Here is a 12,110-nt window from a genome sequence, read left to right as displayed (position 1 = left end):
TCCTAGTATTCCCCGTCATTTTCTAGAGTCACACAATGGGGATAAAAAAGGTTTAAAAATAACACCAATAGAGCAGGTCCTATAAGAATCCACTGAAGTACTTCACAAGAAAGAGATGTATTGGATCCACTGCTTGCAAACATTATTCCCGCAGGGTCTTAATGAGCAATTGGAGAAAATACAGAAAACCGTAACTTAATAGAGAATTTTTAGTTTTATTAAACCTCAATATATTTATCAGATCTACATGGTTTTCAACTAATGTATATCAATTCTCTTATATGTATATTTTACTGTTTAAAGTTGTTTACTTTCACTATGTATGTCGTTTATATGTGATTTTTATTAAGGAAATCCTTTGTATAAATTTGGCGCTCTTTTTATATATCACTGGAGGACATGATGGCCCGGCTCAGACTCATGTATTTTGGCCATATAATGTGAGCAGAGCTGCTAGAAAAATCTATAATGCTTGGGCACATCAGTGGCAATCAAAGACCAGGCTGCCATGATGGCTGATGGTGTCAAAGCCAATACGGACATGGATATCACACAACTAAAAGAAGCAGTGCAAAACCGAAAAACATGGAGAGAGGGAACCTTGAGGGTCGCCAATGACTAAACCGCTAACAACAACAGCATGTAGATGATTAGTTACTAGCGATTGTAACACAGGTAGTTGTGTTTAGCCAAACAGATATGCACTGGTGAAAAACTGGATTACAACCTATGGCTATAATTGATATTAAGTAAGCTGTAGTAAATGGGACTCTGCTTACAATACCAGCTGGGGCCACTATACAATGTACGGAGCTGTCTGTTTCTAGCAGAAAAATGACTTCATGCACGCAGTGACCGACCGGTCCAGGGGAAAAGCTAATCACCTAGGGTCTCCACTAATGTGCTTTTGATGAATTATCCTTAGGATAGGTCCTCAATAGCCAGAAGAGAGAATCCCTTTTAAGCTGCATTTTTTTAAACAAAAATAACCACTTCAGGACCACCTGCTGTAAACCTACTTTCAGATCTTCAAGCCAATTTGCAGAACAGACATATATTTAGATCCATTCTTCTGTGTCCCCCACAGCAGTCCCAACACCCAGATCTCAATCTTAGTAACAATCTTGGGTCTTGCATGGAGACCTCATTATTTGGGTGCCAATCCTGTGATCACCATGGCAACTAGTATTGGAACGTGTGGGAAAAATTGTTGTAGCAACAATTTTACTGGGTTCTGTGCTTTAAAAAAAATCCTTTCTCTCCTCGTGTGTCCTGTGAGGGTGATTGGAGGAGGGGGAGAAGATTTTACACAGCATACATATGCATTTGAGGGAACTTAGTTTTTAACTCACGCCGGCCTGCCTCACATAAATTAATGGCTTACTGCACTATTTTACATGCTCTGTGGGATGGCAGTGCTTGCTCCTGTGCACAGTACCATCGGCTGGTTCGGGAAGGCATGACAGATGGACCCCGTACTGTGATAACGAACAAAAATATAATTTTTTTTTGTCTGTAAAACTCCTGGAGAAAGGACTCACAAGAAACTAAAATGTAGGCAGTGTGCTGTTAGCGCTGTATTGGTGTCATATCGTATACCATGTAAACCTATATGGCATCGTTTTGTACAAGAGAATGAGGGGACTCGGTTCAAGGTTAAATATTGCAGATTGAACCAATTACTTTAGAAAAGAACATGACAATAATGAGAAACCGTGTATATATTTTTTTTCTGTTTCTGCCCATTGATCACTTTTTAAAGGGAACCTGTCACCTCCCAACAGCACCGTAAATAAAGTAGTGTTGCAGTTATGGGAGAAGATGAGGATCCGGGTGATGTGTTTTTTTTATACTCGCCCACTCTTCCAATGCCTCACTGTAAACCCTGTTAAGATCCCGTGTATCCCAAAAATCTGACTCATGGAATCATAGAATCGTAGAGTTGGAAGGGACCTCCAGGGTCATCTGGTGCAACCCCCCTGCTAAGTGCAGGATTTACTAAATCATCCCAGACAGATATTTGTCCAGCCTTTGTGTGAAGACTTCCATTGAAGGAGATCTCACCACCTTCCATGGTAGCCTGTTCCACTTTTGATCACCCTCACTGTCAGAAAGTTTTTTCGAATATCTAATTAGTGTCTCCTCCCTTTCAGTTTCATCCTGTAGCTTCTAATCTTTCCCTGTACAGATGAAAATAGGACTGATCCCTCTGCACTGTGACAGCCCTTCAGATATTTGTAGACAGCTATTAAGTCTCCTCTCAGCCTTCTTTTTTTCAATCTAAACATTCCCAGATCCTTTAACCGTTCCTCATAGGACATGGTTTGCATACCGCTCGCCATCTTGGTAGCTTTTCTCTGAACTTGCTCCAGTTTGTCTATGCCTTTCTTAAATTAAGGTGCCCAGATTTGGATACAGTATTACAAATGAGGTCTGACTAAGGAAGAGTAGAGCGGAATAATTCTCATGATCTAGACTGTATGCTTCTCTTCATACATCCCAGAATTGTATTTGCCTTTTTGGCTGCTGCATCACACTGTTAACTCATGTTCAGTCTATGATCTATTAGTATCCCAAAATCTTTTTCACATGTGCTGCTGTTTAGCCCAACTCCTCCCATTCTATATGTGCTTTTTTAATTTTTCTTGCCCAATTGTAGGACTTTGCATGTCCCCTTGTTAAATACATATTAGTCACTGCCCACTGTTCAAGTTTATCTAGATCTTTTTGAATCCTAGTGTTAGCTATCCCTCCTAGCTTTGTTTCATCTGCAAATTTAATCAGTTTCCCCCTCAATTCCCTTCTCTAAGTAATTTATAAAAATATTGAACAACACTGGGCCCAGGACAGAGCATTGTGGTACCCCACTTGATACATTCTTCCACTTGGATGTGCAGCTATTTATGACCACTCTTTGAGTACGATCACTCAGCCAGTTGTGAATCCACCTAACAGTTGCCTTGTCAATCCCATATTGAGTTATTTTTTTAATAAGAATCTGAGATATGACTCATTTCAGATTGCCGTGCAGCACGCTCTCCCATGGACTTCTATGGGAAGTGCGCACACGGCAATCTGAAGAGTACAAATTTTCGTGTTGTGGGTGGCAGCGCTGGATCTGGAGAGCGGGTGAGTTTAAAAAATACATCACCTGGATCCCTGTCACATCCCCTAACCGCACCACAACGTAGCTTATGCTGCTGTTGGCAAGTAACGAGTTCTATTTAAGACCTACCAAACAAGATGATGTCCACTCCAAGCTGTCTATGTCCCACAGCAAAACCCAAAAACTATTAGGCTACACCAAGAAGCAAAATTACGAATGCCCTTTAAAATTCAGAATTCCCGTATGTGTGAAATTTTGCACTGGTCTTCAAGACCCAAACTACCCTGATCATTAAAGGGTTCATATATAGCTTGTGCAGTGTCTCTGCATATGTTATATAATACTTAACAAAGCCGCCACTATATCACTTACAGGTGTGATGTCCCTGTATGAACCTAAATGTGAAGAGTGTATCAGGCTGATGTTATGTCTGAGCCAGGCTTTGCATAATCTACCTCGAGCGGTTTTGTTTTTTTGTTGTTGAAACCCCACTTTCCTGCCCTGATGTATAATGCAGCATTTAAATATTCAGCAATTTGAGCTGAATGTGTTCTCTGTAGATTGCAAATAAATCCTGGTAGATTGGTAGCATGTGATAGTTATTTGGCATTTTCTGACATCGATTTCCTAGCAGAGCACTGTTATTGCTTGCTTACTCCTCCGCTAAGAGCGTTATCCGTCATCCTCATTGGTCGACTGCAGTTTTTAGTGTATCTCAGAGACAAACACACAGCAGTTTTACATTTTTAAATGGACAGTCGTTTCACAGCGAAGAAAATGAGGAGAGAGAACTGCAGAGATTCCTGCTGGAGGGGAGGATAGAATGTCAAGAAATTGTGCCTTTTAGAATCCATAAAGGGAATGAGTTGATAGATTTCTTAAAACAGCTTTAGCAGGACTGCTTCTCTCCTGAATCCCAAAATCAGATCGTTTTATATAAACCTGTTCTTTTTAGCATTTCTTTAGTTATATACATTATTTGGCCACAAGTATGTGGATTGGTGACAATCAAGTGCATAGGAGCTTATTGGACATCTCCTTATCGAAAGCTTGCAGGCTGATATAAAGCTGGTCGCCTTCAGTGGTTGTAACAACCTCCACTCTTGATGATGGGTAAAGTCTAGTTTGCAATGGGCATTCGCAGTCAGCCCAAAGGTGTTCAGTGGGCTTGAAGTTAGCGCTTTCTGCAGCCACTCGAGTTCACACCAAACTCATCATGCTTGTCTTTTATGGACCTGTCTTTGTGTACCGGGCCATAGTCATGCTAGAACAAGAAAGGTGCATCCTCCAAAGTCGAAAGCATGTAGTTGTCTAAAAGTCCTTTTCATGATGTAGCATTAATACTATTCTTCACTGAAATAAGCGGTCTCACCTACACAATTAAGAACAGCTCTATGGGGGCGTGGCTAAGCAGCCGAGCAGACTGGCCGCATGTAGGAAGAGCTCCTGCTCAAACCGATATACCAGCAATCCTGAAGACATCCTGAGGGCCCCCGCACCTAGCAGCACATCACCCGAAGTAAGGGGAGAGAAGCCTGAGCCGTCCGAAGCACTTCCGCAACATCCACGGCAGAAGCAACACCGGCAGCGGACCCGCGACTCCGCGACTGCCGACGTCGCCATCTTGAAAGCAGCGCCGGCTGCGAGGAAGAGAGGTACCTGGGGAGGAAGCGAGGGAGTCCCTCTCGTGTGAGGGAAGCGGCATCTGAGGCACCGATAGGTGGACGGGGCAGCAGGAGAGAGTCGCTAAGCCGAAGCTTCTACACAGTCCTGAGAGCAGGAGCTGCACCCTTTCCCGCCATAACTGCGGGGGGGCTGAGGGGGAAGCTGCGCAGTTAAAGCAGCGGTGAATGTGAAGCGCATACAACTCCGAGAAAGACACTTAGAGGCACTACTGCACCACTGCCACTTCCAAACGTGCACAGATGCCACTTCTGGGCATATATAAAGTGCAGCACAGGCAGTAATCACCCAGAAGAAAGGGAAAACAGAGCAGCGTGCCTACCTATGAGAACACGACACACCTAAGCAAAGGGTGTTGCTTGCCACGATAGCCATTAAAGTGAAGTCACCCCCAATTCGCGGAGTACCCAGTAAACACTCCATAAAGCACATAAGTCCCACAACAGTCTGAAGACATTTAAAGGCTCCCTGCTGGGAAACCAACACTCTGCAGAACCCTCCTCCAAAAAGAAAATATCAAACGATCCCACCATGGGCCCTACTAGGCAGAATTCATCAGTTGACAAACTAAAAGCGTTTGCCCGGGGAGAAGCCCGTAAAGACCCTAACCTTGAACCCACTACACCTGCCACAGCGGGAACATCAACGACTAAAGACGCCAATCCAGGTCCACCCGAGGGCACAGTCCAAACTATACAACAGCTATCAGAACAGCTTTTATCCGCAATACAAACATCTACAGCCATTCTCACTGGCAAAATTGACGAAGTAAAAATGGACGTAAGCCTACTAAGGCAAGACCTCCAAAATCTAAGAGAACGAGTTACAAACACAGAAGACAGAATCTCCACGCTAGATGACACTGTCTCCCCAAAGTCAGACACAATACGAGACCTCACGCAAAAAGCCGAGTAGTGGAAACAAAAAGCGGATGATCTTGAAAACCGTTCAAGATGGAATAATCTGCGCATAGTGGGTCTACCAGAACGAGCTGAAGGGCAGAGACCTGAAGAATTTATGGAGCGGTGGTTCCGTGAACTCCTTCCCAATGCCGGACTATCACAAGTTTTCGTGATTGAACGAGCCCACCGGGTGCCCATGAAGCCGCCTATACCAGGAGCCCCACCTAGACCCCTGTTGGCAAAACTACTCAACTCTCGTGACAGAGACATAATCTTACAAGCTGCCAGAAAAGGAGGCCGCCATCATTCTTCGGAGTCAAAAGACAAGTACAAGACATGCAGCTCCCGTACTCCATGGTATACCCTGCACGACTGTGAGTAATAGACGGAGATCGCACCCGCTTCTTTTCATCACCATCCGAAGCAGAAGAATGGCTGGCTACAAGACGTCAACCAGAAGAACTGTAATGTATACATAACCACCTTCCTTGCCCCTTTCAGGTGCCGAGACTCTCGTGTAAACGTGCGAGCGTGCCTCTAAAGCAACCCAATTGCACGCCAGAAACTGTACCTCAGACACACCTTGATAATATTTGAGCCAGAATCACAGGACTGAGACTCCTAATATGTAATATAAATAGTCGGCTCACCCTCTTTTGGAGATGGTGGCAAACCGTCCTTTCCTTTAGTATCATCAGTTTCCCCCCTCTGCAATACCACGTCTCCTCCCCCCCCTCCCCCCCCCCCCGGGATAGTACTACTTGATACCCACATAGAGTAAGGTGAATTTGAAATACCCGGGGGAAAGGGAACCCCCACCCCCAAGGGGGCCCACCCAGTTAATGCCCACCAGGCTAATGCTGGTTTCTACTATTATTTTGTTAGTCTAACAGTACCTCAAATATATTCTAGGTTAAGGCCACACTATGTAGGTTTCTTCCAATATTAGCTCGCCACGAATACTATCTCAACAGAGAAAGCATTTAAAGTTTGTTTAAATACAAGCAGTTTGAGTTCTAAATTGGTAGTGTACTACCGTAATGTTAACAAATTGTATGCATCAAGTGCTCTATGTCGATTCTCAAAATGTATTGAAGTACTGTTACATGATATATAGCAAAAATGTAGTCGAGTGTCGTGGAGGGACTCCTGGCAGTCAGAATGATATTAGAAATTTTATCCGGACCCAATTAACCTGTCCTTGCCTATGGCGGAGGTAGTCTTTGTGTCTTGGAACGTAAGGGACATGGGATCAGCCAGAAAGCGATCAGCAATAAATTCTCTAATACGTTCCTGGCGACCACATGTACTATGCCTGCAGGAGACCCATCTCAACCTGACACTACAAAGAACAGCTCTATAGAATTATTACTATCAGTATCATAAAGCGAGCTTGTGATCTCAGGGACAGAAGTCTGTTGCAGAGTAGCATCACCTGCCATTTTCCATTTGCAGCATTCTACCATGGATCCAAGAGTTTTTTGGCCTCTCTTCAGTCTACTGTAGCAAGATAACTACAATACTCCTCTCAAGATTTGGTGCTCATTGCTTCAGTAGTCTAAGACACTACACACTGCTATCTGATTTACATGTGAACACCATGGGCCAGATAGAGAGCGCTGTCTTATAGTAGTAATGTACTACCAAGAGATGCACTGCGCCCATTGTGGAAGACTGAGGAGGAGCCAGTTAACTGTGGCAGAATGCCACAAACATACTGTGGCAGGTAACATTACTCCTTACCCATGATCCTAGAGGATCACTTAATTGTAATTTTATGACCATGTTTACTTTGGTGGTTAGTTCTTACAAAAGCTTTACAGAAACTTTGTGGTCTTCACTCTACTCCTCAGGTTAGGAGGCTTTGCTGGGATTACAGCATTTTATAGATGACTTGATCAGTTGGGTCCTCGCCTTACAGAGCTCACAAACTAAATAAAAGCCTAATCTGAAGCCGATGCTTCTCTTGGTAGTTAGCCATTAATGTGGGTCTCCACTCATGGATTTCACCTTTTGATAAGTAGCCCCCCGCCACCAGGGACAAGCTGACCACCTTTGTTTTTCCAAGTTCCACAGAATGACAATTGCTCTTTACAGCAGCTCTGCACCCTGTGCAAACAACCCTCGTATGTCCTAGCACAGCACAAAGAAGGGTTCTTCTGAACGGACATCCTTTTTATCATTTTTGCTGTATTTGTTAAAAAAAATAAAGAATAGATGTTTTTTTTTTCTCTTGACTTTAAAGGGGTTGTCCCGAGGCAGCAAGTGGGTCTGTACACTTCTGCATGGCCATAATAATGCACTTTGTAATGTACATTGTGCATTAATTATGAGCCATGCAGAAGTTATAAAAAGTTTTATACTTACCTGCTCCGTTGCTGGCGTCCTCGTCTCCATGGTGCCGACTAATTTTCGCCCTCCGATGGCCAAATTAGCCGCGCTTGCGCAGTCCGGGTCTTCTGCAGTCTTCTATGGGGCTCCGTGTAGCTCCGTGTAGCTCCGCCCCGTCACGTGCCGATTCCAGCCAATCAGGAGGCTGGAATCGGCAATGGACCGCACAGAAGAGCTGCGGTCCACGGAGGAAGAGGCCATCTTCAGCGGTGAGTAGAGAAGTCACCGGAGCGCGGGGATTCAGGTAAGCGCTCCGGTGAGCTTTCTTTACCTCCCTGCATCGGGGTTGTCTCGCGCCGAACGGGGGGGGGGGTTGAAAAAAAAAAAAACCCGTTTCGGCGCGGGACAACCCCTTTAATGAAACGTTATCTGATGTGCTCTGTAATGTATTCAGTATTTGTCATCCTAGGTCCCTGGAGATTTGAGTCAAACATCTGAAGACCAGAGTTTGTCAGACTTCGAAATGTAAGTTTGAGAACTTATTCCTGTGAAGCCACCAAATTCCTGCACATTTCTAACTCTTCAGAGAATTAGAATATTGGACATGTGCAGAAATAACAGAATTTCTCTTAGTGACTTAATATGCCGTTTTCAACACATCTGTGAAAACATTGATAACGTAGTCAACCCCCTTTAAAATGATTAAAGGGGTGTTCCTATCTGGACTTTTTATAGCCGAGATGGGAAACTGCTGCCGTGGTTACTATCTATCCGAGCCAAAGCCTACAGAAAGAAATGAGCGCTTAGCCCAGCGCTGTTTCTCGTAGCTCTCCTCGAAGTGAATAGGAGCTACGAAAACGGCATAGCACAGGGAGCTATACTGTTTCTTTAACTCTCTGGGTTTTTGTAACATTGTGGCATGCTGTGCTACACTATTCCCACAGCTCCCTTCCACTCCAGTGAGAGCTATGAAAACGGCACTTGGTTCTTTCCGATAGGTGATCGGCACAGAGCATCAGGTTTTCCCATCATGGCCATGAAAAGCAGAGATAGGAATACTCTTTTTAAATAAAGTATTTTAAGTAGAGTTATCAAAAGAAAAACAACAACTTTTAGCATTTAGATGCTTAACCATGGAATATCAGGAATTTAAAGGGGTATTCCCACAGCAAATGCCATAAAAGTCAGATATGTACAGGTCCCACCTCTGGGACCCTTGCCTATCTCTTGTTGTAGCTCCCACCATCCCAGGCTGGTCTGCAAACAACCAAGCAGGCTTTGTTATTGTTTCCTTATCTCCCATAGAAGTCGATGGACATTACAAAAACCTTATAGCCGCATTGCCCTCGGCCGTTTCCGTCTTGCCAGTTACCTAAAACAGTGCACTTTTCTAATTGCTGCCATGTTTGGCCAATATGGAACCACTATGGTTTTTCTTTTTACTGCATTGCCTTTGAACTGCCAAAGAAGTCAAAAATGACTCCCAAGGGGTTCTTGTGTTAAGTTATTGTGCTGTTAGGGGACGTGACAGGGAGCTGGGTAATTTTTTTTTATATTAGCCTGATTCTTGGTTCCCGTGGTTCCTTTCTTTTGAAGGTGACAGGAAAATCAGAAAATATTTTTAGTGTGTGATGGGCACACTCTTCCATAGATTGGTATAGGAGTGTGTGTGCCCGGGAAAAGAGTCAGATTTTTATGCTGCCCACCAACTTCAGAGGGGGACACTGTAGGAGCAGGTGAGTATAAAAAATACATCACCCAGCTCCCCGTCATGTCCCCCAACAGCACCATAACTTAGCTTATGATTCCCTTTAAGCCATTCCATCAGCAGTTTCTTAACTTCAACTCAAAGATAGACTGAGGAGTCTGGACCTTCAAGAAATCAACTTCATGGCCCTATATTACCTGATGCACCTATATCAGGTTAACACTTGAAGTGCCACAGAAATCATCTGAGATGAAAGACATTTCCACTGAATTTGCTATTAGAACTTCAACAATTCCATATATTTTTAGTGTTTCCATGAAAGAGAGACCAATGCAGGCAGGTCGGAATGTGTATTGAGTGCTACAATGGACTCCCAGGCAGTGGATCAAGTCTACCCTTGTTCCTACCACATTAACCGTTTCCTTTAGGGTAGGGTATTCACATAGGCTAACGCGATATCGGTCCGAAAAACTCAGACCAATGTCACACTCGTTAATCTGCGATTTTTGCCTGCGAGTGTGATGCGTTTTGGAAGAATAACATCACACCACCGATTTTTCACACGTGTGAAAATCGCATGTTTTTTTCTATAGTAAACTTAGAAAAATCACATCACACTTGCATAAAATTCGTATTTACATGTGAGTGCAATGCAGGGTTTTTTTTTGCCAGCCATAGGAAAGAGTGGGCAATTGTTACAGAAGTATCAGCCAAAAATAGGAATGCAGATCTATTTCTATCTCGGACTATCCTTCCAAGAAAGAAAATCGCTCATGTGAATTATATCATTGAACTCAAGTGGTCATCTTCACGCTCGGAATCTAACCATATCGCAATCAGTCAGATCTCGCCCTGTGAATGCACCCTTAGGAGAAGCAATAATGTGGAGTACAACGATAAGCGGCTTTTGGGAAATCTAATATATATCGCTGCTGCCATTGTGAAAATCTCCAACAAGTACAATCTGTATTGGGATATTCAATGTCTGTTTTCCCCTATTGCCCACATCGCACCCTCTTGCAAATGATTGATTCAGGCAATAGAAGCACATTAGGCAATTAGTGAGGATGCATTTCCCTGATCTTGTCAGCTGAGAATTCTATTTTTTTCCATCTGGTACTTGCACACATTTGAATTCTATGTCCTTGCGGAGAAAAATGTGGAGAGGGTAGACTCCTTTAACTTCAAATTGCGCTACACGTATTTTTCACTTGATTATCAGCCATAAAGTTGTTTTCTGGTATAAAAACTCAATTTAGCTGAGAAAGGAGTTCTTCACATTAGAAGAGGCCACTCGTAATTCACTCCTCTCGTTAAGTCACACAGGATGTACTTGTTATTATCTTCTGGCTTGCCTCTAGCTGTCAAGGCCTCCTACTTCCCCCGTAACTGTAAATTGCCTCCTATCTGCATAATATTTCCCGTTTATTAGCGTTTGATTTTTATTTGTTGCAGTAGACCAAATATCCGCTTTCCTCCTCTTGTGTTTGTGTAAATGTCAGTGAGCTTTACCTCTTTGTCTCGGTTACAGATCACACCGTGCCCTCGTCAATGTTTGGATCCCATCTGTTTTCCTACGAGGTAAATCTACCCACGCCTTTCATGTCTATCAGGTAAGAAGGAGAAACCGTATAAAGTCATCCGTAAGGAAGGGTTAAGAAAACAGATGCTACAGTTCTGGGATGTGTTAATGAATTATTTGCTTTGTTATATTACATAGCTACGGATAACGGCAGCATGTACGCCTGCGTTTAACACTTTCCAATCCACTGTCTGACCTCTGAAGACATTATGATTTAAGGCTGTACAGCTCTGATGCTGGAAGACATCCGTCAGGGTTCTCTTACTGTATATTGCCAGCCTCTCTGCTGTCGGAGCCTATCCAACGTGTCACCTCATGCAGTACTGGCTTTAGCCAGCATATAGCGCCATTGTATAACGGCAGAAAAAGAGTAAGCCCCCTAGGAAAACCAGGATACAAATTGGATTGAAAAGGGTTAAAGATGCACCAAAATGTATGGGGGACGCAGGCGTTTGTGAACAACACCCATGCATCTGTAATCTGTGTCAATTATTCTTGGTAATGCAAAATACGTATATTTTCACATGTATTTTTCAAAGGGGTGTCTTTAAATACAACCAAAAACACTGCCATGTAATTGCAGCCCAACGCTGAGGTTCACTTATTTTTGTCCCTGCACTGTGGATATTGCTCAGTGTGTTCAATGAAAGACATGAACGGTACAACTATTTGTGTGTTACTCGTTACATTGAATTTGTGATCACATCTCATTAGTAATCAATGCAGAACTGCTGTCTCCCTTGACCCTCTCTTGCTCAGGCCTCCTGCTCACTTGGCCCTTCTACCATTGATATCTTT

The 12,110-nt window shown here is 43.5% G+C and overlaps 1 protein-coding gene across 1 annotated transcript in view; it reads left to right on the top strand.

Annotated features, from left to right (window-relative positions):
• Positions 1-12,110, top strand: part of SNX29 (sorting nexin 29) — a 433,715-nt gene that overhangs the window by 211,646 nt on the left and 209,959 nt on the right. The window contains exons 17-18 of the mRNA XM_066576210.1: positions 8,492-8,547; positions 11,262-11,343. Coding sequence (XP_066432307.1) covers positions 8,492-8,547; positions 11,262-11,343 — 138 coding nt within the window. The remainder of the gene's footprint in view (positions 1-8,491; positions 8,548-11,261; positions 11,344-12,110) is intronic.

This window comes from Eleutherodactylus coqui, chromosome 8, assembly GCF_035609145.1.
Source record: "Eleutherodactylus coqui strain aEleCoq1 chromosome 8, aEleCoq1.hap1, whole genome shotgun sequence".
NCBI lineage: Eukaryota > Metazoa > Chordata > Amphibia > Anura > Eleutherodactylidae > Eleutherodactylus > Eleutherodactylus coqui.
The sequence above is the reverse complement of the archived record's forward strand: the minus strand, read 5'-3'. Positions and strand labels throughout refer to the sequence as shown.